Source organism: Bos javanicus, chromosome 7 (assembly GCF_032452875.1).
Source record: "Bos javanicus breed banteng chromosome 7, ARS-OSU_banteng_1.0, whole genome shotgun sequence".
Taxonomy (NCBI): Eukaryota; Metazoa; Chordata; class Mammalia; order Artiodactyla; family Bovidae; genus Bos; species Bos javanicus.
In genome coordinates, this window is record NC_083874.1 from 42,814,011 (window position 1) to 42,841,352 (window position 27,342).

At 58.2% G+C, this 27,342-nt stretch overlaps 1 protein-coding gene across 4 annotated transcripts; it reads left to right on the top strand.

Annotated features, from left to right (window-relative positions):
* The first annotated feature begins 2,303 nt into the window (after nt 1–2,303).
* PALM (paralemmin) lies at nt 2,304–27,282 on the top strand. Of its 4 annotated transcripts, none has more exons than XM_061423278.1 (9): nt 2,304–2,509; nt 13,420–13,471; nt 13,972–14,052; nt 14,260–14,390; nt 15,858–16,011; nt 17,515–17,536; nt 19,105–19,164; nt 21,550–21,681; nt 25,211–27,282. In XM_061423278.1, the coding sequence occupies exons 1-9, from the start codon at nt 2,505–2,507 to the stop codon at nt 25,738–25,740; spliced, it is 1,167 nt and encodes a 388-aa protein (XP_061279262.1). In that variant the 5' UTR covers nt 2,304–2,504; the 3' UTR covers nt 25,741–27,282. The 4 variants fall into 4 exon arrangements, with proteins under 4 accessions (XP_061279262.1, XP_061279261.1, XP_061279259.1 ...); XM_061423274.1 differs by lacking the exon at nt 2,304–2,509 and adding an exon at nt 10,567–11,207; XM_061423277.1 differs by lacking the exon at nt 21,550–21,681 and having other exon boundaries at nt 2,427–2,509.
* The last annotated feature ends 60 nt before the right edge of the window (nt 27,283–27,342 follow it).

Sequence of the window (27,342 nt, forward strand, 5' to 3'; positions counted from 1 at the left end):
GAGGAGGTAGGGAGACAGGGAGAGGGCAGTGAAAGGAGGCAGGAGTAGCAGGCACAGGGCCTGAGCTAGAGTCAGGGCTGGGAGACATGGGGCAGCGTCTCTGACTCGGGAACAGGAAAGGGGTGGTGACTGGGGCCCATGCAGAGCCCAGTGTCAGACCCACTGAGATCCAGATGCCCAGAGGATGTCCAGTAATGGCGAGAGCTGTGAGGTGGGCATGCCTGTTTCATAAATAAAGTTTTATTGGCACAGGGCCACTTGATGCCGCAATCTACCGCCTCTGGCTGCAATGGCAGAGCTGAGTCCTTGCAACAGATCGGCCAGCCCGCAATGCTGGGAATATTTACTATCTGGCCCTTTACAGAAACAGTGCCAACCCCTGCACGAGTGTGAGCTGGGCCCTATTCCAAGTCCTTCAGCAGCCCTAGGAGGTAGGGAAGTGAGGCTCAGAGAGGTTAAGGAGCAGACCTGGCATCACACAGCACCTGAGGAGCTGAGCTGGGACTGGAACCCAGGCCCCCTGCTGTTTCTGAGTCTTTTCCTTTGTTCTGTTTGGTAGTTTATTTCATTCTTTCCCTGCTAAATGGGTGCATGTTCACTGTAAAAAGGGGGTGCAAAGGCCTTTGGGGGTAAAGGTGGACAGGCCCCCATCTGGGGCACATCCTGCCCCATCTTTCTCCAGACCTCATCCAAGCCTGTTTCATTTGTTCTTGTCATTCAGTTGCTCAGTTGTGTCTGATTTTTTGTGACCCCATGGATTGCAGCACGCCAGGCTGTCCTTCACCATCTCCCGGAGCTTGCTCCAGCTCACATCCATTGAGTTGGCGATGTCATCCAACCATCTCAACCTCTGTTGCCCCCTTCTCCTCCTGCTCTCAGTCTTTTCCAATGAGTCAGCTGTTTGCATCAGGTGGCTAAAGTATTGGAGCTTCAGCATCAGACTTCAAATGAATATTCAGGGTTGATTTCCTTTAGGATTGACTGGGTTGATCTTCTTGCTGTCCAAGGGACTCTTAAGAGTCTTCTCCAGCACCACAGTTCCTTTACACAGCCATTTACTGAGCACCACTGAGCAGAATCGTTTTACAAAAGCCCTAAGTACTTCAAAAGAACCTCCCTCTCTGCTCCCCCGCAACTGCCCTACGGAGTAAATGTGTTCAGAGCCTGAGGGCTAGTGTCCTAAGACAAGTCTGCCTCCCTCCTGATCCGTGGGGTCCACATGAATGGAGGACCCAAGATAGACCACAGGGAACAGAGGGAAGGGCAGGGGACAGAGTTGGCTCTTTCAGCTGCCCGCACCTGCTCCCCCTGGGGTGCCCCCCTCCAGTGCAGGCCAGGCCTCCCCCTTGGGGATCCAGCTGTCTGGCCAGTGTTTCCTTCTTGTTCCCCAGGCCCTGTTCATGTCACATGTCCTTCCAGTAGCTCAGGCCGGAGAGGGGACCAATGATGCCTGTCATCCCACATCCCATCCCGTGGCCATCTGCAGCACCACCTTTCAAGATCCATCCAGAATCTACCTGGTTCTCAGCCTGGCCCAGCCTCCACCAGGTCCCTCCCTGTTCAGCCGCTTCTGGACTCCAAGACCCCTCCCCTTAGCGCCCCTTTATCTGCTCCCCACCTTGCAGGCCAAGTGGCTTTTGCAAACATAAACCGGGGTGACCCTCTCTTCCTCTAAACTCTGTTGTGGCTCCCCAGTGCCCTCAAAACAGTCTGAATTCTCCCTGCTCCCTCCACGGACCCCTCACTCACTCTGACCACACAGGCCTGTTTGCCCCGAGAGAGCTATGGGGCAGATTAAGTTCCTTAACCCTCGTCCAAAAGTAGGGCCAGGCCCAAAGCCTCGCCAGTGCTCAGAAGACCAGCAATCGGTTCCTCCTCGAACGGGCCCGGCTCAGTCCTATCGCCGGCCTTGCGCGCTCGCCGCGCCCGCCACCCGGACGCTCTTCTCCAGACACTCCGCGGCCGGTCGGCAGGACCTTCCGTCCGCAGCGGGACCGTGAACTCTTGGAGCCGCCTGCCGGGCCTCCTCGAGCGACTTGTCCCCATTCGCGCCTCTCTGGCCGGGGAGCCGGGGAGGGGCGGCGTGGATGGCGGCCAGGCTGGATCCCCGGCCGGCGCCTGGACCGGCTCGGCACGAGAATCAGACCCGCGCCGAGATGGAATGAATGGGTCAGGGCGGCCAGAGCTTCGGGCAGACAGGGCGGGAGGGCGCGCGGTGGCCGGGGCGCGGCGGCGGCCGGCAGGAGGCGCAGGCGGGCGGCGGCTGGAGGCGAGGAGCCGGCGGGAGGGGGCGCGAGTGAAACGCGGCGGCGGCGGCGCGCGCGCCCAGCCCACCCCCAGCGCCCGCCACCGCGCGGACAATAAACAGCCGCGCGCGGGGCGATGCCCGCGCCGGTGCCGCCGCCCCCGCGCCGCGCAGCCCCGGCCGCCTGGCCTTAGCCCGCCGGCCCTCCCCCGCGCGCCCCCGCCGCCGGCCTCGCGGACCCACTGATCTCGGCGGGGAGATGGAGTGAGTAGCGCGCTCGCGCCAGGGGCGCCCCGGAGGCTGAGGCCCAGATTCTCGCCCCCACAGCGCTGGCGGGGAGGTAGCGAGGGACTCCCGGGACCCCCGCTCAGCCAGGGAGGGACTCGGGCTGGGCGGTGCCCGCCCCAGGCCTCCCCCTCGACCCGGCCCCGGCGGCCCACGGGCTCACGAGGACTCGGGCGGCGGCGGCTGGGGGCGGCCCGGGACGCGTGAGAGTGTGGGGAGGGGACGCACTGTGCCTCCGCCCTCGTGCCCCGGGCGGGCTGCGGCCCTCCTGCTTCTGGGGCGGCGGAGCGACCCCTCCTCACTGCACCGCCGGGCCTGGAGCTCGCTTCCCAGCCCCGGCCTGCGTTCGCTGCGCCCTGTGCCCTGGACGCGCACCGGCCGGTCCTCCGTAGCCTGGCTGCCCTCCCCAAGGACCTCAAGTGCTGTCTGGAGCCCTTGCTAAGGCGGGGGTCCAGCCGCCCGATTTCCCGGCTTCTAGTGGGCTTTGCTCCAGGCTTCCGGGTCTGGCATGTGTGTGAGCCCAGGGGTCCCTGTGCTTTCCAACAGCGGAGCTGGGGTCCCCTCCCTTCCTGGGGAAAGTGTCTCTGAGGTGGGGCCCCTAATGATGTAGCCAAGAGTCTGCTAGCCCGGGGCTCGGGGTAGGAGTGGATGAGTGGGCTGTGTGCCGCGGCTTGGATGAAGGACTGCGGGGCAGCGGCGGTCCCTGCACTAGCGGGTGCCCAGTGTGTTTGCCTGGTCATTTACGGGGCGGGTCCTCTGTTCCTGGCGTCAGGGCATCCCCCACGCCCCTACTCCCACAGGTGGGCGCAGGGAGGCTGTGGGGTGTGTTTACATGGGCAGGGGCTGGGAAGGCGATGTCTGGCGTCCTGCAGCCCCCCCTGCCCTATGCGGGGGCCAGCGACTGCCCCACTCTGGGCCATATCCCCACCCTGCCCCGGGCCCAGACATGGAGGTCCACCAGCCCACCCGGCTGGCTCCTGGGCCCTTCCCACAGGGTGTATTTTCCAAGCCTGCAACTTTCCTCCGGGGATTCACCCGTGACCCACCACACCCTCAGCTGGGTGGGAGCCACTGCCTCCTGCCCCCACCTCCCGGCAAGGCGACACCCTATGTCCTCTGCTTTTGAAAACCCAGACAAAGGCCCTGCCAGGCCCGGGAGCCCAGCCAGGGGCTCAGGGGAGCAGGGGCCCAGACCTGTCTTCTATGTTCCCCTCACTTGTTTATCTGCTGTGCTCCCAGGGGCCCAAGGGAGCCTCTGGGCCTCCAGACAGCTGGCCTGGGCAGGGTGTGGCCTTGAGGAGGGGGCTGCCTGGGGGAGGAGGCGTGTAGACAGAGGAAACGCCCACCCAGAGCAGAGGAATGAGATGAGATATTCAGGATGGACCCCATTGTTTCCTTTCCCGCCACCCGTTCATTTTCCACGGGTTTACGGAGGCCCAGAGACGGGTAACCACTAACCCCAGGGCCACAGAGCACACAGAGGGCTCCTGGGTGCTTGCCGCCCTGACCCTAGGCCTTCTTGGTCACAGTCAGATGTGGTGCCAGGGTCTCCCCATTAGGCGGATCCCTGGTTTTTCTGGGTGCAGGTGTGGGACGGGACTTGGCATTAACTGCCTGAGTAGCCGTGCAAGGAAGCCAGTCCCCAGCGCTGGAGTTGACGATGTGTGGGGAGGGGCTCCATCTGCTCCCCACATGAACACCTGCCGGGCCCTCTGTCCTTCTTCATGGGATCACAGCCCCCACCAGGGCACAGTCATTTACCTCCCTCCGTTTCCATGGATTCCGCCATCACAGGAGATGGTAATGCTGGAAACTTTCTTTTAAAAAGACGTTTAGCATTTGACAGATTTTCATCATTTTAAGGATTAAACAAATTTCCACTAATTTGAGAACGTAAGAATTCTTACCAGCCAGTGGGGGCGATAGGTGGTGCTCTAAAGGTGGAACAAGGGTGGGGCCGGGAACTGGGGGACAGGGAGCTGGGTGCATCCTGCCATGGGGAGGGTCTGCTGGTGGCCCCAGGGGAGGGGCTGCTCCTCTGGCCCCTTAGCTGGAAGCAGCCGTCTCAGATGTCCACATCTTCTCTGGTGAGCATGAGGTTCGGGCCCCGTAGTGGGCAGGAAAGCAGTTGGGTCAGGACTCATCAGGTCCCTTCTCATCCTGAGGCCTGAACAGTTTTAGAGAGATCGTCAGCTCAACTGGGTGCTAACTGCATCCTTAATGCTCCTTCTGCATGTGCTGGTCTCCCTCTCTAATGAGAAGCAGAACCAGTGTCTAGTGATAATAGAACTTAATAACAAGTTTTTATTTTCATGGTATCTTTTTTTTTTTTTTTCATGGTATCTTTTTTTAAAGTGTTTTTACTCTGATGGTTTTGGCACTGGCTTCTGGTTTTCTCAGCCTTGGTAACATTTCCTTTGAAAACAAAGGGGTTGGATTTAAACAGTGAGTGGATTTGAAGGGAAGAACATAACGATAATCCTAGAGGTGGTAGCAGGAAGACAGAAAAGTGGCCTAAGAGGTCCAGATGTGACATTTACTTGACGATTATTGAGTGCTTGCTGTGTACTGGGCCCCTTTCTGAATGCTTTGTTCCCGTGGACACACTTGGTCCTGTGAGGTGGGGAAACTGAGGCACGGAGAGGTGACTGGACACGCCCGAGGCCACACAGCCAGAAGAGGGTGATGCTGGCATTTGCTCTTAGGCATTCTGGTGCTGGGGAGGGGGGCTGAGGAAGGGCCTTTGCACCTTCTTGTCCAGGGGCTGTGGACTGGTGGTTCTAGGTATCCAGACATCAGTTTTTCAGCCTGGTTGGCCGATTGGGTCGCACAGAGGTGGCCTTTGTTGTGGTCTGGTCTCCCAGGGGCCATCTACTCTTGACCCACTGCCAGGGAACCCTCTGTGGCTGCGGGCATGGAGAGGGTTTCCTCACCCACCATGGGGTCTTGGTCAGGCCGCCCCCTTCTCTGAACCTCACTTTTCTCATCTGGTGAATGGAGCATCCTGGGAGGTCTCAGCCCCATGGGGAGGCCCATCTTCAGAGACTTCAGGTTTTGATGAAGGAAAACGAGTTGACTTTTTTGAAAAAATGTCTCCTCACCTTTCCCCTAGTCTGAGACCCTACTGCCTCCATCCTTTCTCTACCCAGGAAGCCTGGCATCTGCTTTTTTTGGGGTTGTTTGTTGGTTTGTTTTTGGCCACACCATGTGGCTTGCAGGATAGTTTCCCTACCAAGGATAGAACCTGGGCCCTAGCAGTGAAAGCACCAAGTTCTAACCACCAAACCTCCAGGGAAGTCTCTCATCTGGTCATTTAAGAAACACTTCCTGCTGACTACCGTAGCCCTGTGCAGGATCAGAGGGGTCTGGGGGAGCCTGTGGAGGGTCTTCTTTGAGGTCTGGGAAAGGTTTCCTGCTCCGTTCTATTATGGACCTTTTTTGTAAAAGATACTTAAAAGTTTTCCCAGGCAGGCAGAAGGGTGCAGCAGGTGGAAAGACTGGTCTGTGCAAAGGACCCGAGGTGGGAAAGTGTAGGGAGAAGAGAGCGTTCTTTGGTTTGTGCTCTTGGGGCCAGGTCCTCCTGGGCCTACACTGCTCATCTGGGGAGCCATGGGTGGTGTCTGAGCAGAAGAGAGAGGTGCTGACCCAGGCACCAGAAAAAGGCTCCAGTGGCTAAGGGGCCAGAGCAGGGAGCAGGGAGAAGCAGCTCAGGACTCAGCCTCGACAGGCCATTGGGGACAGCCGGCAGAGAAATGCCGTATCTGGAGGAGAAGTGGCAGGACCCCATGTCTGGGTGGGCGTGGACCCGACTTCAGAACTCTGTGATAGTCAGAGCTGCCTACAGAGATGGGGGCTTGGTCAGGGTGAGACAGCCCAGTCCCTGGGCGTGCTGGGAGGCTAGGGGTCATCAAGACCATGCTTCAGAGGGTTTCTGTAGAGCGTGAGATGGCTGAGCAGAGGTTGTGGTGTTGAGGAGTGGAGATCTGGGATGTGGTTTCTGTCTCCTGCCTGTGGGTTTCAACTAGGAACTCAGGACAAGTCAGAACCATCCCTGGGACAGCCTGGATGGGGCCAGGTATTGGGAGGAGAAGCCCGACCCAGGCCCCGAGGTGGGAAGACAGGTAAGGACAAGAGTGAGTGCAGGCCTGCCTGGGAACCCAGTCTGGGTGAGTGGGGGCGCGGGTGGGGGGTCAGCAAGGCTTGGCAGGGGCTTCTAGTAACAGCTGTCAGGGAGTGGGCAGGCGATGACCAGGTCAGGTTGTGTTCAGATCCTGCTAATCCTGAAGAGCCTCAGAGCAGGGTTGGCAGGACCTTATGATGTCCCTGGGGTGGCTGCCTCACCCCCTAGTATGGCCCTTGGTGAAACAATCAGCATCTCTGCTGTATCTGTGTGTATATTTATTCTTACCAGCTTGTTTGAGATCATTCACACACCACACAATGCACCTGTTTAAAGTGGCTCAGTGGTTTTCAGTACATGCAGAGTTGTACAGCCATCACCTCTAATTCCAGAACATTCCATCAACCCCCCAAAACCCCATTCCCACCAGGACTCACTGCCCACCCCATCCCCCAAACCTGCTGCCGCTGCTGCTAAGTCGCTTCAGTCGTGTCTGACTCTGTGCGACCCCATAGACAGCAGCCCACCAGGCTCCCCCGTCCCTGGGATTCTCCAGGCAAGAACACTGGAGTGGGTTGCCATTCCCTGCTCCAATGCATGAAAGTGAAAGTGAAGTCGCTCAGTCGTGTCCGACTCTTCGAGACCCCATGGACTGCAGCCTTCCAAGCTCCTCCGTCCATGGGATTTTCCAGGCAAGAGTACTGGAGTGGGGTGCCATTGCCTTCTCCGCCCCCAAACCTGGACAACCACTAATCCCCTGTCTGTGGATCGGCCTGTTCTGGATGTTTCCCATCAGTGGAATCACACCCTGTGTGTCCTTCTGTGTCTGCTTCTCTCACTGAGCACCGTGTTCTCAGGGTCCGTCCACCTGGCAGTGAGCATCAGAGCTCCACCCCTTTTCAGGGCTGAGTGAGCGCCTGTGTATGGAAGGACCACCTTGTATTTATCCATCATCCGTTGGTGGGCACTTAGGTTGTTCCTTTATTAATTTGTAAGTCACTTCTGAGGCAGCTGGGGCTTGTTCTTTGTCCTCTCTTGAATGTGGGGAGCCCAGGTACTATTTTGGATGAATTTAAGATGTGACAGGAGAAGGCAATGGCACCCCACTCCAGTACTCTTGCCTGGAAAATCCCATGGACAGAGAAGCCTGGTAGGCTGCAGTCCATGGGGTCGGTAAGAGTCGGACACAACTGAGCGACTTCACTTTCACTTTCCACTTTCATGCATTGGAGAAGGAAATGGCAACCCACTCCAGTATTCTTGCCTAGAGAATTCCAGGGATGGGGGAGCCTGGTGGGCTGCCGTCTATGGGGTCACACAGAGTCGGACATGACTGAAGCAACTTAGCAGCAGCAGCAGCAAGATGTGACAGTGAATTTCTTTAAAAAAAAAAAAATGATCACAGGACAGATGGTCTGGGGTGGGGGGGCATGGAGGGAGTGCGACAAAGGTGGGGAGCCCTTAGGTGGGGGCCTCCTTTGGAAATGGAAGGACCCTAGCACACATGCTCACCCAGTGGACATTTATTGAGTGCCTGCTGTATACTGGGGACATGGCAGGGACAAAAAGAGACAGTTATTGTCCTTGTGGAGAAATCAACAAAATAAAATCACTAGATTTTCTGGATAAGGGCTGGGGGGTGGGGGTTGGAGGTGCTGGGGTTAATTAGAGTCAGAGGAGGCTGGAGTAAGGATGTGACATCTGAAGACAGGCCCCAGGAGCCCCTTGAAGACCTGGCAGGGGTGGCCCAGGTCTGGACACAGTCCATGCAAAGGCCCTGAGGTGGGATCGCACCTGGAATGTTTTCAGGCGCTGGAAGTGGAGGGATGCAGGTCTGTGGGGCTGGTCGCTGCAGAGGCATTTACTGGAAGCCAGAGGAGGCGCGGCCCTGCGGGTGGGCGGGCATTCATGCCCTGCTGCCCTGTTCTGTTGTGAGGGCCCGGGCAGGGTCCAGCTCCCCTGCCCCCTATCCTAGGTTAATAGGCAACAGTTTTTCTTTGCTGGGTCTGTGGCCTGCTGCAACTGCTGTCTCCACCTTGGTGGTGATGTCTCTCTGCCTGGAAACTTTTGGAAAGCCCATGCCTCAAGGGCTGTCTACCTCACCAGTGACATCAGTGGTCCTAGGGGCTCACCTGTGCTGAAAGCTGAGGGGCTTCGAGAAGAATTCCTTCCTGATGAGGGCAAGAGACCCAAGAAGGCTCCCTGAAAGAGGCAGCTATGTCTGAGTTGAGATTGGAGGTGAAGGAGAGAAAGGGGAAAGGTGAGGGGCAAACACAGGGGCTTGAGTGGCTGCTGAGAGGCTGACGTTCATTCAGGGTGATGGAACTGTGGCAGATCTGTAGCGAGGAAGGTGTTGGTGCTTAGGAGGGGCCAGGGATGGGGCTGGGAACCAGCCTCCCCAACTCCATCCCCTACTCAATGTGGGGAGAGGCCACTGGGCTCCCCTCACCTCTCCACCCCTTGCCCCGCGTGACTCTGCCTCCCCCCACCACCACCCATGGCCGAGGTCGTTGTCAGCTGTTTTCTTTCAGTTAGCACAGGAATGTTCCAGCACTGGGCTCCACGCCTGCCTGGACAGGGACCCCCTCATTCTGGCTGTAGCTGCTGGGCGTGGGCTCTGGAAGGACAAGTGTGACCCCTAACCCCCACACCCACCTCCCACCTCCCACACTGGACCCTCCTGGCCCCTGGGTGACCTTGGGCCGGTTGCGTAACCTCTCTGGACCTTTGAAAAATAAGCGCCTGCAAAGCTGAGGCGTCTGCCGGGCTTGCTGGGTTCGGGTCTCATTAGCTCATGTCCTGGACCACGATTATCTCACGCGCTTGCAGCCGACGCCCTCCCCGAGTCCTGAGCCGCCCACAAGGCCGCTGGAGCCCAGAATCTGCTCCAAGCTCCGTAAATATAATCGCGCGGGGACCAGACGCCTGCGCGCGCTGACGGTGGGCGTCCTGGCCTAGGGCTTGTCCCTCCTCAGCAGCTGCAAGCTGTGGCCCGTAGCCCAGCGCAGCCAGTGGAGGCTCAGAGACACAAGTAACTTGTTCCGGGTCACACAGCCAGAGGGGGGCAGCTGCCCTAAAGCCTCCGCCCAAACTCAGCTTCTCCGCCCAGTGTGTAAATCAAACAGTTTGTGATCTGGCCTCTGCTTTACTCACTGAGCCCAAGTGAGCTTCTCAGGGGTCCCACTGACCAACCCACTGACCACCCCCACCGCAGCCAGGCCAGGGAGACCCTGCGCTCCCTGCGCCCGGGAGCCTGCCCGCCTGTCTGGGTGCAGATCTCTCTTCACCATTTAGATCCTTCATTGATAAAACGGCCATAATTATCCCACGTGCCTCACAGGATCTTCGGGAGATCGACGCTTAGCTCCCTCCAGACTCAGTTTCCTCTCGGTAAAGTGCGGCTGAGTCCCGCCCGCGGAACATGGTTCCTATTCTATTCCTGATTTGCTAGGGAGTTCCAGCCTCCTGTTTTGTTTTTCGGATTTATGATTCGAGCCTTATCTTGGCTTGACCTTGGCTGCCTCGTGCCAAGGGCGGGTTCAGACCCTTCCCGGATAGAAGCCCTTCCCTGGGTGGACGCCCCTATCACCAGACCTGGAAGCCCTCCTCCTGCCGCGGGGGTGGGAGAGACCCAGTTCGCCATTTGGGTCCCACCCGGTGCAGGCAATCCCTGAAGCCCCGGGCAGGCAGCCCCTCAGCCCCTTAGCGCCGGGCTGGGGGGTGGGAGATGCTCGGCGCCGGCCCCACCCTTGAGCGCCAGCGGGCCTCTGCGTTGCCATGGAGATGGCGCGGTTGCCAGGGCGACCGCCTCCCGTGGGCTCAGCCATCCATCACCCGCGGTGGCTGAGCCCAGGGGCTGGGTAGGGTGGGGCGGCTCAGGCGACCCCAGGCCTGGGGAGGGGCACCTGAGGGGGGGCACACAGACTGCACCCCTGGGGCTGAGACTGGAGACGGGTGGAGAGAGATGGAAATTCTCTCCCTGGGCCAGCGCCTCTCCTCACTATGTCTAAACTTCCCCTGCCCTGGCTTGGCCCTGCAGGGATTGGCCGCCCCAGTAAGGACACTGCCCGCCTTGTCTCCAGCTTGGCGAGCTGGCCTCACAGCCATCTCTATGTCCTTGTATCCAGCCTCAATGGCCACCTATCCACCCCTCCAGGGTGGGGACCCAGTGTTAGGCAGCTTGGTCCCCCTGCCCTCTGTGGCCCTGCTTGCACTGGGGTATCAGCTGCTATGCCTCCCTCTTGCAACTCTGCCTCTTGCCTGGGTGGGCTCCTGGAGGCTGAACTAGAGCTGTGCAAAAAGAGAAGGCCTGTGGTACAGCCTGGGGCTGAGCAGCTGTGGTTCGAATCCCAGCTCTGCCACTTTGTAGCTATGTGACTTTGGACAGGTGACTCACACTCTCTGGGCCTCAGTTTCCAGCTATGGGAAGAACATAGCAGGCAGAGGGAACATCAAGAATAAAGGCCCTGAGCTAAGAATGAACTTGGTTCAGGGCAGGTACCACAGGAGGTCCTGGTGGCTGGAACAGAGTGAGCACAAGCGGGAAGGAGAGCAGAGGTCAGGCACCAGGGCAGGGGAGAGGATGGGGGCTGGGCTATGCCAGGGGGTGGGCTTTCAAGGGGTGATGGGAGCCAGGAGACTTGAGAGCAGGAGAATGATGGGTTTGGATTCTCATTTTGAGCAGCAGCTTCTAGTTGTGGGCTGTCAGGGTTCAGGGAGGTGGCAGGTGATGGTAGAGGCTTGGGCTGGGCTGGAGAGTGTGGGGTTTGCAAAAACTGAGGGGATGGGCCCATGTTGGGGAGCACAGCATGTTACCCTGTCTGTATGACACGAGGTGATGGGGCAGACCCAGAAATCCTGCTGGTCTGGCCCTTCAGAAAGGGCATCTGAGCTGGACAGCTGGACCAAACCTTTCTTGAACTCCACCCAGCTGAATGCAGCCTCCCTGAGGAAGGAGAAGGGGAAGCTGCAGGGGTGCGGCTGGTGTGCTGGGCCCCTGGGAGGCAGAGGGGGGCAGGTGCTGCCTCACAGGAAGGGAGGAGCTGGGTGGGGTCACCTGGCCGGAGCATGGGAGCCAGATGACTTCACAGGTCTCAGCATGGCCAGGAAACTAGACCCGAGTAAGGCGGGTGACCGGGTCACTGCTGCCCCGGGATGGGTGTCCACCGAGAAGCTACAGGGTGTGTGTGTGTGTGTGTGTGCACGCACACAGGGGCTGGGGCTGGGGTAGACCTTGCACAGTGTTTCCCTTCTAAACCACAGTTTAGGGGGTGACATAGCAGGAGGGCCCAGAGCTGGGATGTGCAAATGGGGAAATGAAGGCCAGAGGGGCAGAGAGTGTGGAGGCCTTGGGGTGGCTCTGGGCCCTGAGTCAAGGCTGGGGGTGGGCGGGGTCCAAAGCATGGTCTGTAATTTCAGTGCCTGTGAAGATAAGGGGGTCGGGGCAGACGGAGGGGGCAGTGGGGAGGTGGGGAGTGGAACAGGTTGGGGGGGTCTGGCTCCCACTGCCAGGCCCTCCCATATGAGATGAGGCCTCCCATCAGTCAGTCCCTCCCAGAGTGGCCCTGTGGTTTATCAGGGGTTTGAGGCAGATGGTCTGGAAGCCCCCCACTCAGGCTGAGGATCCTCCACCCCCTGGAAGCTCGAGGTTACCCTGAGGAGGAGGAGATGTTCAGGGCATCATTCATCTGACCATTTCACTCTGCATCTACTGTGTGCAGCTTCCAGAGACAGGAGACCTGGAAGGGAGGGGGCAGGTTCTGAAAGCTCCTCCCCCCTCCACCCCAGGTAGGGAGGGGGATGCAGGGGATCAAGGGGAGGGGTAGGAGGAGGACCTATCTTCCAGGTCCCGTGCCCTCTCTGAAGTCCCCAGATCCTCAACAGCATGAAGTCCTGTCCCTTTAAGAGCATCTGGCAACACTGGCATTTATCTAACTCCTACTGCATACCAGCTTAAGGCTAATACTGCACTGGGTGGGCTCTCAGAAAACATGGATGGGGGACTTCCCTGGCAGCTCAGTGGTTAGGACTCTGTGCTGTCACTGCCAGGGCTGGCTTCAATCCTTCCAGACCCTCACCTTGGCTGGGTAACTAAGATCCTGTAAACCTCATGGTGCAGCAAAAATAAAAAATGAAAGAAACAAGCAAAACATGGGTGAGATGAAGAAAGAATCTGGGGTTGGATTTAAGCTTTGCTACTTTTTTGCTGTGTGTTCTTGGGAGGCTCACAGCTCTCTCTGAGCTGTTGGGGTTCTGGAAGACTCCAGAGGCAGCCAGTGAGGGAGACACCAGAAATACCAGAACAGCATCGAGGACTTGGCAGTCAAGGGGTGGGGGATGGAGCTGGAGGGTCCCTCTTCCTCCAAGTGTTCCTCCCAGAGCTGGAGAAGGATGAGGAAGGGGCTGTCTTGGTCAGTCTCTCAGTCTGGAAGAGACCCTCTACTCCAGGCTTCTATTCTCAGGGAACTCCTATGCATCATTCAGAGCCTAGCTTCAATGCCCTCCCCTTCCCAAGCCCTCCCTAGGTGTCTGGACTGGGCCTCAGCTGTCCTGTCCCTTGTCCCTGCCCTGAGGAGTGGCAGGAGGGTTTGTGGGAGAATAATGCAGGAATAAGCTTGCATGGGGACAAGGGGGCTGTGGAACGATCTCATTTGGCAGAAGGGAACTCGGGCTCACCCGGCAGGAAGGCATAGAGTGGGAATTCGAACTGGATCTTCTGAAAGCAATGTTGGGGGTCAACCCCCCCACTTGATCTTTTCTGTCCTCCCAGGGTCCTGGTGGCAGAGACCCCATCCCAGCAGGAGCGGCTGCAGGCCATTGCAGTGAGTTGTTCCAGGTCCCAAGGATGGGATGGGCATGGGGAGGAGATTGGGGGGGACCCAGGGCCTCAGGTGCTCCCCACACCCAGCTTGGGGCTCGGGGACTCAGATCCCAGGTGTAGTATGGGACACTTCAGTGCCTGCTAGCATCTCCCCACAAAATTAAAACGTTGAGCGTCCCTTAGTCTTCAGCATGTGGACTCCAGCTGAGAAGCTTCTCAGAGCCCCTGGGCAGCTCCCCTGCAGTGGTGGGTTGGGGGGGGTGGCAGGGCAAGGAACTTGCACTTGTGGCAAGGCTCGGGGAAGTTGGGGGGAGGCTGGTAGTCCTTCCTGGTGAAGGGACAAGGTGGGGGAGGTTGGGGGAACAGGCTGGGTGCAGGTGGGGGTGTGGTGGGCCAAGTGGGTGCTGTTCACAGAACAAGCGGGACCCGCGTGGGTGAAGTCCTGGTAGCTATGGGGTCTCCGCGGCCCCAGCCTGCCCTTACCGTGTGCGGGGTCTGCAGGAGAAGCGGCGGAGGCAGGCAGAGATTGAGAACAGGCGCCGGCAGCTGGAGGACGACCGGAGACAGCTGCAGCACCTGAAGGTCCGGGCGGAGCCTCGGCTGGGGGTGGGCAGGCTGGGGTGGGGGGGCGGAAGGCGGGCAGCATCCAGGGACCCCTGCCTCAGCCGGATCCAGGACTTAGGGGCTGGGAGCAGGAGGGCTGAGATGACCCCCATCCTGATTCCAGTCCCAACTCAGACCCTCACCTGACCCTGACCCTGACTTTGACCTTGGTGCCCACTGCCCCAGTCCAAGGCGCTGCGGGAACGCTGGCTGCTGGAGGGGACGCCTTCTTCGGCCTCGGAGGGGGATGAGGACATGAGGAGACAGATGCAGGAGGACGAGCAGAAGGCGCGGCACCTGGAGGAGTCCATCTCCAGGTGGGGAGCTGCGAGCCTCAGGGCTGGGGAGTGACTGGGGGTGGGTGCTGCCCGCCTGACCCCTCCTCACCCCAACCCCGCAGCCACACAGGGGTGAGGGGTGAGTGGTCTGGGCCATGGAGGTCTCTGAAGACAGGTCTCTGAGGACGGAGATGCAGTCTCCCCCGAGGCTTCCTGGCGCCAGCCCAGCTGGTCTTCCCAGCGCTCCTGCAGCCATGGAGGCAGGAGGCACCACAGCTGGCCTGCAGGAAGCTGGGGGAGGGGGCAGGCCGGGGAAAGTGACCATCCCCCTGGCCTGGGACAAAAGCACCGAGGAGTTTCCGAGCAGGCGGGCAGCCGGGCGGGAGGCCCGGGCTCAGTTCCCGGGGCAGCGGGGTCAGGCAGAGGGAAGTGACAGCCAAAATTCCAATGTCCACTGGCCAGGGGAGGCCTGAAAGGCATGTGCTGGCTGTGGCACCCTGGCCTGCTGGCCCGTGGGGACCTCAGGATCCTGTCTGGGTGCATTTAGTTTGGAAGAAAGTGGGGGCAGCTTGGCTGGGGTCCCCTCCCCAGGCCTCAGTTCCCCAACCTGGGAGCACGTGCCCAGAGGAGGCTGGGCTGAGACGTGGCCTGGAGGGCCACTCAGGACTGAGCGGGCTGAGAGGCACTTGCAGGTGGGAAGGATGGTCAGTGGGAATTACCAGTCCCTGGGGGTTGGATGAGGTGGGCTTATGCTCAATCCATCCTGCTGGGTGCAACCCTGGGTAGGGGGTGGTGAGGAGGGCATCTCTTGAGCCCAACTGTGTGGCTGGCTTTCGGGGGGCCTTGGCTTTCTTCCCCTCAGGGCTGCACGTTCTTTGGGTGGTTCCATCACCTGCATTTTCCCTGATCAGTGTCTTCATCTGGACACCTCCTCCGGGAAGCCCTCCAGGCTGACCCCAGCTGTGTCCAGTCTGCTGAGCTGGGCTCAGTTTATTAGGGGGCTGCAGACTACCCACCTCCCCAGTCTGTACTGAGTCTTCAAGGAAAACATCTCCTATCTCCCGGGTCCTGAGTGCCTGCACCCCAAAGGCGTAGGCAGGTGATGCCTGGGGCAGGATTGAATATGCCAGCTTTGTTTTTACTGCATTTATGAGCACCATTATCTCCTAAAACTTGGAAAGTGACATGGTTTTTCCAGTTTCCCTGGAGAGATAAAGCTTCCTGTAAACATAAATGTATTTGAGTGGAAAAAGAAGAGTGTGTTGGAAGTGAACAGAGGAGTAAACAGTGACTCGGGCGGCCCAGGGGTCTAGGGACCGGCCGGCCTGGGTTTGGGTCTCAGGTCTGCAGCTTACTTACCTCCATTTCCCCGCTGAGAGTGCGAAGGAGACCACCTCGCAGGGTCGTTAGGAAACACACGAGTCAAGAAAGCCCTCCTGGACGTGCCTGGCGGTGCCGGGCTCCAGAAGTGTCCGGCAGGGTGGTCACCTCGTGCACACTCCCCAGGCTGGAGCAGGAGATCGAGGAGCTGGAGAACACGGATGCGCTGCCCACTGCCACCGCCAGGGGGAGCGTGGCTGCCCCGAGCCCCGGCCCCGGCCCCGCCCTGCGCCCCGCCCCGGAAGACCAGAGAGCCGAGGCTGTGCCCAACTCTCAGCAGGTAAGAGGTTCCAGGGCGCCACCCTGCTGGCCGAGGTCCAGAAGCACCCACCGCCTCTGGGGCTGTGGCTGGGGGCGCCCTACATCCCAAATGCGTGCACATCCACATCCCAGCCTGGCCACATCCCAGCTGCGTCGCCTGCACGCCTTGCTTGGCCTCCCGGGGCCTCGGTTTCCCCACCAGACAGGGGGGTCACTGGTGTTTAGAAAATCAGTGAAAAACGAGCGTTTCATGGGTAGAGGGTCTTCCCCGAAGACCACCTGCTTGTCATCCTCCCTAGGTTCACCAACACACTGGGTATCACCTGTCTATCTGCATGCAGCCCTTTCAGGTGGAGCCGCATCCCCAGTTGATGAAAAAGACTGTGGCCCAGAGAGGTTGAGAGACTGGCTCAGGGCACACAGTGGAGTAGTCTTTACTAGGCTTAGCTGTTAATTCTAGGCTGTGACGTGTATGCCAGGCTCAGGTGAAACCAGACCCTGAGCTCGTGGTTACCGCAGCATGTTAAGGCAAATTCAGGAGTCTCCCGACCACCCTTGTTGTCTTTAGGACTCGAGGGGCCAATGGGGCACGCCTCCTCTCTCCCAACCTATCCTTGTTTCCCCCTCCCCGGTGAGCTGCAGCCCAGGGAACATCCCTGCTGTGTGCCCTGCTGCTCCTATGATAGTTTCAGTCTGGAGCTGACACACCCACCCTCACTATTTGCCAAGGCTTGGTTGGGGCAGAACCGGAGGATGTAGTCCCAGACCTTGGCCTTCTTGAGCTGTTTTTAAGTGGGCAGATGTGCATGTATCAATCAGCTGCAAACACAGGAAGGTGTAAGGACCTATCCTGGGGAAGCTTAGGGCACTGTGGAGTCCCCAGTGAGGTGTCTGTTTCATGGGAGAGCTGGGCAGGCTTCCTGGAGGAGATGGGTTTTGAAGACTGAGTAAGAGTTCTCTAGGAACAGACTCAAGTTGAGAGGGGGCTTTCAGTGAGGTTGATTGAGCGCAGACTGAGTGCTGGCATGGCCTCTCCCCTCAGTATAACTGCCTCCTGGCCCATCTCTTGGCCGGTAAATGACATGGTAACCTGAGGGACAACCCGGGATGGGGGTGGGGAGACACCTTTAGGTCGGGTGGTCATGGGGGCTGAGCAAGCAGCCAGCCAAGCGGAAATCCGGGAAGGGCCTTCCAAGTGGAGGGACATAGCTCACGGAAGAGCCAGGAGGCCAGGGAGGCCGGCCAGGGGTGGGAAGAGGCGGAAGAGGCCCCGGGGGTCATCAGGAAGGGTTGGACTTTGTTCTGGGAGCATTGCGAGCCCCTGGAAGCTTCTGAGCAGGCAGGAGCGTTTCTGGCTGTCACAGGCTAGGGCGGGGTGGGGGATGGGTCCAGAAGGAGACGGCCCCTCCAATGGGGTCACCGCTGAACCACGCCCCCCTCAGGCTTGGGCCTCGGCCGGTGGGACCTTGGACGGCGGAAGGGGGCGCCAACACCCCTGACTCCTCCCCTTTCTTTCTTGCAGACCCCGGTGGGCACGCCCAAAGGTACGTCTTAGGGAAGGGGCGGGCAGGGCCCTGGCGCCCTCTGGTGGCCAGATAGGAGATGGCAGACAGGGGAAGGGTGCCTTTAAGTCGTGTGCGACTCTTGCGGCCTCATGGACTGGAGCCTGCTAGGCTCCTCAGTCCATGGGATTTTCCAGGCAAGAATACTGGAATGAGTTGCCATTTCCTTCTCCAGGGCATCTTCCCGATCCAGGGATCGAATCCACGTCTCCTGCATTGGCAGACGGGTTCTTTCCAGGGAAGCCCCTTTAAGGTGTTATTGTTGCTAAAAAGTGATAATGAAATAGCTTAATGGCTCGCGCTGTCATTGCGCTCAGCAAACCCAGACTCTGAGCTGGGCCCAGAGCCCCTCAACATCATTTCATCGAATTTTCACAAGCTCCCTGGGTGGACTGATGTAGCACCTGCATTACAGATGAGGAAGCAGGCTTCGCAAGGGCACATCTGCCTGAAGTCTTAGCCCCACTGTGGGTTCATACTGTCCACCTGGAGTGCTTGGCCTTGGTCGGCCCAGCCCTGGTTCCATGCCCACTTGCTCTGGGCTCCAGGGCAAGTGGGCACCTCAGTTTTCCCATCTGTGAAATGGGGTCAGTGAGGATGAGAAATCAAGATCCTGGCCGTCCTGGAGATTGTGCACCACTTAAAAGGCAAAGAGGAGTTCCCCTGGTGGTCCAGTGGTTAGAACTTGGTGCTTCTGCTGCTGGAGCCCGGGTTCAGTCCGTGGTCAGGGAACTAAGATCCTGCAAACCGCGTGGCACGGCCATAAAAAAAAAAAAAAAAGGACAAAGGTCCCCCACACACAGAGATGTGGAAGACTGACATCCAGGAAACAGAGAAAAAAGCCCAGAGTTTGAATTCTGGGAGAGATTTTAGCCCCCACCTACAAATTTATTACAGGTATGTGATGTACACATTTACAAATACTTCACGTGTACTCATGACACTTCAACATGTACAGTTAACTATAATGGTTTATTAGCTATATTAAAATTTCCTTAACACTAAGTTATATTTTAAAATATATATTCAGCATGTCTATTTTTGTGTGTAGAGCCTGGAAGGAGCGCCACCAGCCAGGACTGGAGGTATGGTCAGAAGTGTCTCTGGCCTGATTTTTCAGGAGTCAGTTATTCATGAGGAGAGTCTGTCTCCTCATCTTCTGTGGAATTAAAAATTAATAATTAAAAAAAAAATCCATGAAGGCCACTCAGGGATTTTGTGAAAATCATTTGGACCAAGAGATGGGTCATGGACTATGGGACTGAAGCGTGTTTTCTTTTTGCGGAGAGTGATTCCATGTGTGTCTGGGTATTCAGGGCATGCACACGTGTGTGGATGGGTCCAGGTGCATGCATGCATTAGGGAGAGGGTCCAGGTATCTGGGTGAGTGTGTGGGAGGGTAGTCCAAGTGTGTGAGGGGCGTCCAGGTGCCTGGAGGATGTCCATGTGTCTGGGTGAAGTCCCACATCTTGGGGGAGGGGCCTATGTGATCTCCCCTCTGAATCTATCTCTCTTCACTCTTTTCCCCCCACCACCACCATCGTGAGCAGAGAAGCAAATCTCCAACACCCCTCTGAGGACAGTCGACGGCTCCACCATGATGAAGGCAGGTGGGTTGTCCCCATGTTGGGGTCCATGTCCAGCTGCTGTCCTGGGCTGAGTGTTGGCCCTGTGGGGGCCGGGTTGACGGGCCAGGCCTGGTGCAGATGCAACCATCAGCATCACCGGGTGGGGTCTGTGGTTTTAGTGGGGAGCAGCTGGACCAAGGCCGCAGATCTGAGCCTGGGTGGGGCCGGGTGCCCCCTCTGCTTTGGCACGCCCGTCACAAGCTGGCCCAGCTTCCCCGAGAAGACGGGCCCCCTCGCATGGCGGCTCTAACCTGATGCCCCCTCCTGGCTTCTATCTCCCTAACATTGCCACTTGCTCTGGGTCCTGGCGGGGGTGGGCACAGGCTCACATGCTCGCTGCATACTTTCCCTCCTTCACTGTCTTTGGGCTGCCTCAGGAGAGGGAGTGAGCACCCTATTCCTGGAGGTAACCAAGCAGGGCAGAATTGGGATTAGTGCTCAGTGCTCAATAAGGTTGGGTTCAAATCCCTGCTTGATCACTTGATGGCTGGAACCTGGTGGTGGTGGGGATTGTAGTGACCTTGTGCCCAGAGTCTGGCACAAATCTAATCCTGAGAGTGACTAAAGTCATGACAAATAGCAGAACCTTGTAGCTGCTGATATTAGAGTAAATTTGGAGGCACAAAACCACAGAGGGGATTGAAGACCAGGATGTAATGACACTCAGGGAAGGAGAGGGTGGCAGGGGAAGCGTAGAGAAGGAGGGGACACCCTCAAGGCCTCAGTGTCAGACAAGTGGGCAGAAATTACCAAGCTACATGCCCCCAGCTGGTGACCTTGAGCAATGCACAACCTTCCCAACTATGTCTGATGGCGGGGTGTTAGGCTGCACAGGGACGTGGTGATACCTAGCATTCTTCATTCAGTCAGTCAGTCTCCAAGTGCTTGCTGAGCATCTGCTGTGAGCCTGGCAAGAGGGTTGCAGGCTTACAGCAGGTGTTCTGATGCGGGTCAAGGCGGAACATAGGGAGCTGGAGGGGAGCACAATTTGAATCACAGGGCTCAGAGGAGGTCTAACTTAGGAGGTGACATCTGAGCAAGGATAAAGGAAGTGAGGTAGCAAGGCAGGCAGACAGAGGGGCACTGCCAGTGCAAAGGTCAAGTCTGGACTGTGGGCACTGGTGGGTGGCAGGGGCCGCGTGCTGGTCGGAGTGGAATGAGCGAGGGGGAGGGGCAGGAGGTGAGGGCGAGGAAGGGACGGGGGCGGCCCATGCCCGTGTCGGGGTGCAGAGAGCTGGGGGTGGGTAGAGCAGGGGCGTGCCTGCTCGCAGCTCACAGGCGCCCACTGGCGGCTGTACGGAGAACAGGTTGTGGGCGGAGCGGACTGCGGGGGGCGGGGAGGGGGGGCGGGTCCCGGAGGGTTGATGATGGGTATAGTGGGTGGGGGGAAGGTGAGAGGAAACGGTGGAGGATAGGGGTATCGTGGGGGCGGGGGTGATGAATGGGATGGTGAGAGATGAAGGAAAGGGATGAAGGGGGATATGGTGGGGCATGGTAGGGGATGCTGTGGGGGACTCAGGAGATGCGTGTCGGGCTGAGGGATGGTGTGGGGATGCGGTGAAGGGGGTTGAGGGATAGTGGGGGTGGATGCAACTTCTTCCAAGCAGGGGCCGTAGAGGACGAGCAGTGGGTGGGTTCTGGGAGTCTTGAAAGCAGCACCCTGGAGTTTGCAGATGGACAGGTTGGGGCATGGGGGAGGTAGTAAGGTCGGTAAGAGAGGGAGGAGGGAAAACAAAGGTGTCCGTGTGAGAAATGGGAAGACCCAGGAGGGGCAGGTCGGGGAGGGGTTTGGGGCGTGGTGATGTGGGGCTCTCCCTGGAGGGAGGGGGCCTGGGGACCTCACTGCCAGGAGGCGTCTCCGTCTCCGTGTGGTGTTTGTGGCGACCTGTCTGCAGAACGGGCAGCTGCTGGCCGTTGGATGTAATCTTCAGGGGTTGTAGCTCCATACACTTCCAGGGGACCGTCCCCTCTCCACGGTGAAGGGATGAGAATGTTGACACGTCAGTAGTGGCCTTACAAGAGCAGTGCGGAGGGCGAGTGTCCAGGACCCTGGGGGGCACAGGCTTGCTCACTTGCGTTTGAATCCTTTCTGGATTGGGCCAGGCATGCCCCCACCTCCCTGGAACTGATCGAGGCTTTGCAGTCAGGGCAGGGCGGCCGGAGTGGCCCAGGAATTCAGACCCAACGCCCGTGGGCGCTGGGGAGCCAGGGAGGGATACTGAGCTGGGAGGAGGGCCGCGTCGAGGGCACACGAGGGTACCCGCTGCTTGGCTCTGTGCTGCCGGCTCCCCTCCCTGGCTTGGCTGCAGCCCGGCGGGGGGCACGTGGGCAGGTGGGCAGCGGCTTGACCCGTGCCTCTCGTGCCAGCCATGTACTCGGTGGAGATCACGGTGGAGAAGGACAAGGTGACGGGGGAGACCCGGGTGCTGTCCAGCACCACCGTGCTCCCCCGGGAGCTCCTCCCTCAGGGCATCAAGGTCTACGAGGACGAGACCAAAGGTACGCGCCCCTCCCCCGCCCCGCCAGCGCCCCTGGCAGGTCCTCCCTCCATCCCGGAACCTGTCTGGAGGCGTGGCCAGCGCCAGGATGGGCTGGGGAGCCGAACTCTGGGTGAGGTGCGCTCCATCTTGGGTGCTCCCGCGCCAGGGGTCTGAGCCCTCCAACCCCCACCTCACAGATGTTGTTCAGTCGCTCAGTTGTGTCGGACTCTTTGCGAACCCATGGACTGCAGCACGCCAGGCTTCCCTGTCCTTCACCATCTCCTGGAATTTGCTCAAATTCTGCTTAAATATCCTCGCAGGATAATTCATTTAAATAATTACTGTTGTGGTAAAGGCTACAGACGCCCCCCTTAGAGATTCAGAGGGGGCCAAGGGAAGGTCCTGCAAGGTGGGGAGGGACAGAGAAGGGAAGCAGCTGCACAGGAGGCACCCGGTGTGGGTGCAAAGGCCCTGGGGTGGGATTTGGTTCACAGGCTGGGGCTGTGGAGCAGCCCGTGGAGCCGATGCAGAGTGAGGGCGTGGGGGATGGGGAGCCTTGGCAGGGGTGGCAGGAGCCGGGAGGGGGGTGGTGTTGGAAGGGCTGTAGAGCTGAGACCTGGTTTGGGTTTTTTAGGGTTCTCTCTGGCAGCTGGAAATAGGAGGGGAAGGCAGCCTTGGGCGAAAGCTCCAAAGTCCCTTTTCCCACCCCCATATAATTCACAGAATGTAAAATTCACTTTCTTTTTTAAAAATCTAAGGAAAACTTTCTTTTAAACTGTGAGATCCATCAGTATTTAGACAACCGTCTCATAATGGTCATGGCATTTAAACTTTTGTTCATTTTTGGCATGTCCTGCCTGGGGAGAGGAAGTTTGGGGCAACATTTGCTGTGATACCAGAAAAAGAAGAAAACATACTTTCCTAAAGACAGCATTTTAAGAAACCTTTAAGGGACTTCCCTGGTGGCTCAGTGGTTAGGACTCTGTGCTTTTACTGCGGGGGGCCTGCATTCAATCCCTGGTTGGGGAACTAAGATCCCCAGGTACTGAGGGTGGGGTGAGTCAGGTCAGATATCCCCAGGTATCCAGGTGCTCCCCACAAGCCGTGGGCAGCAACAGAAAAAAAATTAACGGTACATTTGGAGTCAAGGTAAGCATTTGCTTTCTTTAGGACCTGAGGTCCCCAGAGCTGATCCCTTTAGTTAGGTATAAATTAGCACAGCTCAGCCCCAGGGTCCATTAGCGAGTCTGGTAAATGCTGCCCTCAGGAGAAGATGGAATTTGGAGACAGAGATGCAGGACACACGTACAATTCCACACACAACCCAGTGAGAACTCTCCATGTTGTATGCCCTCAGTACCTGATTCTAGAACATCTTGTTCCTCAAATAGAAAGCCCATCCCTCCCCATCCCTACCATGGCAACCACGAACCCACTCTGTCAGTGGACTGGCCTGTTCTGGCCTGTTTCCCATCAATGGAATGATACACTATGTGACCTTTTGTGTCTGGCTTCTCTGACTGAGCATCATGTTTTCAAGGTTCATCCATGATTATGTTTTATGGCTGAGTAATAGTTCAGTGTGTGGATGGACCACATTTTGTTTATCTAGGCATCAGTTCATGGACGTTTAGGATGTTTCCACCCTTTGGTTTTATGCTATACAAGGTTTTGTGTGGGTGTATGTTTTCATTTCAGGTAATACCTAGGTGTGGAATTGCTGGATCATGTGGGAATTCTGTCTAACTATTTGAAGAACTGCTGGGGTGTTTTCCACAGTGGCATTACCATTTTATTTTTCCACCAGCAGTGCATTAGGGTTCCAGTTTCTCCACATCCTCAACAACCCTTATTATCGACTGTTTTAAATTATAATTGCCATCCTAAGTGGGTGTGAAGTGGTATCTCACTGTGGTTTTGATTCCCAGAGCCTTGTGTTTTTAGAGGTTCAGGCCTCTGGAACATCCAGGATGTTATTAAAGGAGTCCTGTCACAACCCAGCTCTGCTGTACTTGGGGATCTTTGACCCAGGTGGAATCCTGGCTCCAGTTCTCACCAGCTGTGTGGTTCTGGGCATGTCCCAGCTGCTCTATTTCCTGGACCCAGGATGGCCACAAAGGGCCAAGGGGCAGAGATGTCTGTGCTCATGGAAGGTCCTTACCTTGGCCACTGAGCCCAGCCTGGCCCAGCCCCTGGGGACTCAAGACCCGCCAGACTGGACTCTGGTTGCTTAGCAATGGGAAGGTGATCCGTTTCCATGGCAGCCAAGGGCTTGGGTTCCTACCTTGGAGCAGTGGCCAGTGGGAAATACCTAGCTTGGTTCTGCATGGCCTGGACACACCCCACCCTCTGGGCCTCCAGCCCAGAGTCACTGCAAGGCCTTGAATCATGGATGCCCCTCCCCAGGAGTTTGGAAACCGAGAGTGGAAAGCACTTTCCTTCTGGCTGGAGCCCAGATACTGCCAACCCTGACCCTTGGCCCCAGAGGAGGAGAGTTCCTAGGGCACTCAGTGTGTCCCTCCCTCCACCCTAAGCAGCTGGATAGCTGTGCTTCTAGAAGGGCTGTGATCCAGGGCTGGCGTCAGACCACAGTGGGGACTCCTCCCAGGTGCTGATATCCGGTCTTAGAGACTGTAACACAGGTTAGAAAATGACACATCAGAAAGACACGAATGATGAAAGCTGGAGAGATCTGGAAAATATGCTTAACAAGCTTGATTGTCCTTGTAAAACTCTGCCCAATGGAGGATGCACATTCTTGTCAAACACAGGTAGAGCATTTTAGAAAGTGACTATGTCTTGTCACAATGTTATATCTTACATGCTGTGTTCTTGGACCACAGTTCTCCTCTTTCCCAGGTTTAAAAACACTCTTCTAAATAAATCTTGGCTTATAGAGACAGTCAGTCAAAATGGAAATAATAAGACGTTTACACTTCAAACAGAATGACCTAACGTAATCCGTGAGCTGCAGCCAAAACGTAACTCAGAGGAAAATGTATAGCCTTCGAGGGCATTGATGAGAAAACAAAAAAGATGGGTGAATGGACTAAATTTTTGTTTAAGATCATCCACATGAAATCAGACTCCCTGCAAATCCTCATGAAGGGAAATAGACCCAGACTGGGAGAAAGAGCAGGGTCAGCCCCAGCCAGCTGTGTGACCTTGGACCAGTTACTTGTTACTTACCTTCTTTGAACTCCATTTTCACCATCTTTGCAATGGAAAAAATAATAGACCTACTTTGAAAAGTAATGGCCTGCGAGCAAGTTGGCTGGGGAGTATGGAAATGCTTCACACTGCAGGGCAATAAAATCCGAGTTCATTTATTCTTGTTTTCTAACACATGCTCTTGTGTCTACACATTTTCCTCTGTGTGCCAACTTGGCCGTGCGCACTGATCCCAATCAGGGCTTTACTTGTCAGTCAGTTCTAAAGGTGTAATTTAGTTTATGATTCCCCTTTAGCCTAGAGGTGGCTCTCAGCCTTACCAAGCCCTCCCTCTGGTCTGGGAACCAGCTCACGCTCTCTCTCTCCCCCCATGCCAGTGGTCCACGCCATGGACGGCACGGCAGAGAATGGGATTCACCCGCTGAGTTCCTCAGAGGTGGACGAACTCATCCACAAGGCAGACGAGGTCACGCTGAACGAGGCGGGGTCAGTGGTTGGGGCAGTGGAAACCCGGGGGCCATCAGAAGAGGCTGTCCGGACCACGCCCTCCAGACGGGAGATCACTGGCGTTCAGGCCCAGCCTGGGGAGGCCACCTCGGGCCCGCCTGGCATCCAGCCCGGCCAGGAGCCCCCAGTCACCATGATCTTTATGGGCTACCAGAACGTGGAGGATGAGGCCGAGACCCAGAAGGTGCTGGGTTTGCAGGACACCATCACGGCAGAGCTGGTGGTCATCGAGGATGCAGCCGAGCCCAAGGAGCCTGCCCCGCCCAACGGCAGTGCGGCTGAGCCCCCGGCCACTGAGGGCTCCAGGGAAGAGAACCAGGTGGGGCCTGAGGCTCCCGCCGCCGAGCCCCAGGACCTCGATATGAAGAAGCAGCGCTGTAAATGCTGCTCCATCATGTGACCCGCCCGGCCCCCCCAGACCCTGGCCCTGCCCTCTGTACCAGACACCCACAGCCCGGCCCTCCCGGCGCCTGCCCACCCTCCACCCGCAGTCACAGGCCCAGGACCTGCCGTGTTGTCGCGTGTTCCTTCCGAGTTTTCTTTCACTGGAAAGAGAGGGACAGGGGTCCCCCATCCCATCACCACCCCCCACACACCCTAAACCACTGAGCCGTGCACCGACGCCTGGTAGGAGAGACACGGACACACCCGCTTCTCCCCAAACGAGGGCCCCCCATGTCGCGGCAGCTCCTGGCCGGTGTGACCCAGGGCCTCAACGCGGCCCCATGCCAGCCCACCTCCCTCTGGGCCTCCTGCCTGTGCCTTCCTGCCCCCTCCAATGAGGTCCCTGAGGGGATAACCCCCCAGGAGAGGGACCCCGGGAGCCAGGGGTCCTGGGAGCCTGCCCTGTCCCCGCTCAGCCTCTGTGGCAGGGTTCCCAGGCCAAGGCGCCTGGTCAGGATCTCGGGCAACTGAGGTGAGGCTGTGCCTCTCCAGGGAGCCCTGGCTCAAGGTCTTGGAATGAACATGAGCCCCTCTGGACACCCCCAGCCAATGCGCCCCTCCCCTCAGTGCTCTCTTTGGGCGCAGCCAGTGGGCGATGGAACATGGGAAGGGGGCACCCTGGGGCCATGCCCCCTACTCAGGCAGGGTGTGACCCCTGTGCTGTCTTCTGGCCGGGCTGGGCCAGGGGTCTTCGAGATGCATCCCGCACAAGGCAGGGCCATGCAAGCCCCATCCTGAGCTCCCACTCCCACTGGGCCCCCCATCCTCCTGGTGCTAATTTGGGGACCCTAGGGGACTGCCCCTGGCCCCTTCTCCAGCCTGCTTGGACCAGGGTCCTGGGTCTCCCCTAACATACCACAGAGTTTGGGCCCACCGCCGGCTCTGCTGGGCTTGGCGCGTTCCGGGCAGTGGAGGAGGGCACCCCACTTGCCTGGGACAGGGAGCTTCCCCTGGATTGCAGCTGGAGACCTCCATTTGCTGCCCAGCCTGATGTGCACCTGCCTCCCCCTCACTGGAAGGGGTGAGAGGCGGGGGGGCTCCCCTCCTGGGGGTAGCTGACACCAAGATGTACAGACACATCTCCTTGGTTGCAGCCACTCTTGTCCCCAGAGGCACATTCGTGCACATGCTCACAGGCCCTCTAATTGTATGGGCTGCGGATGACCAGGCCCCATCTTGGCCCCTCCACTAGGGGCCTGCAGCCTGGTGCCCAGGGCCCAGGACGCTCCCCACCTCAGCAGGGTGGGTGCAGGGCCTGCTCTGGATGGCAGCCTGGGTCCCCGTCTCAGCTCCGCCCCTGGGTGGCTGGGATGAGAGGTCCTCTCTGAGGTGACCTGAGCAGTGGCCGTGGGACCCCCCTTCCTCCTCGAGTTCACCCGAGTCCTCGAGCCGTGAGCCTCCGCTAAAGTGCCCTTGCTGCCCCCCTCTGCTTTCGATGTGTGATGAGGCCCCATGTTTTTGACTTTCCCAGAGAAGCAAATAAACAGTGTGAACAGCCCCAGGGCTGGACTTCTTGAGTTTCACCTGGGCGGGGAGGGTGCGGCCAGGCCAGAGGTTG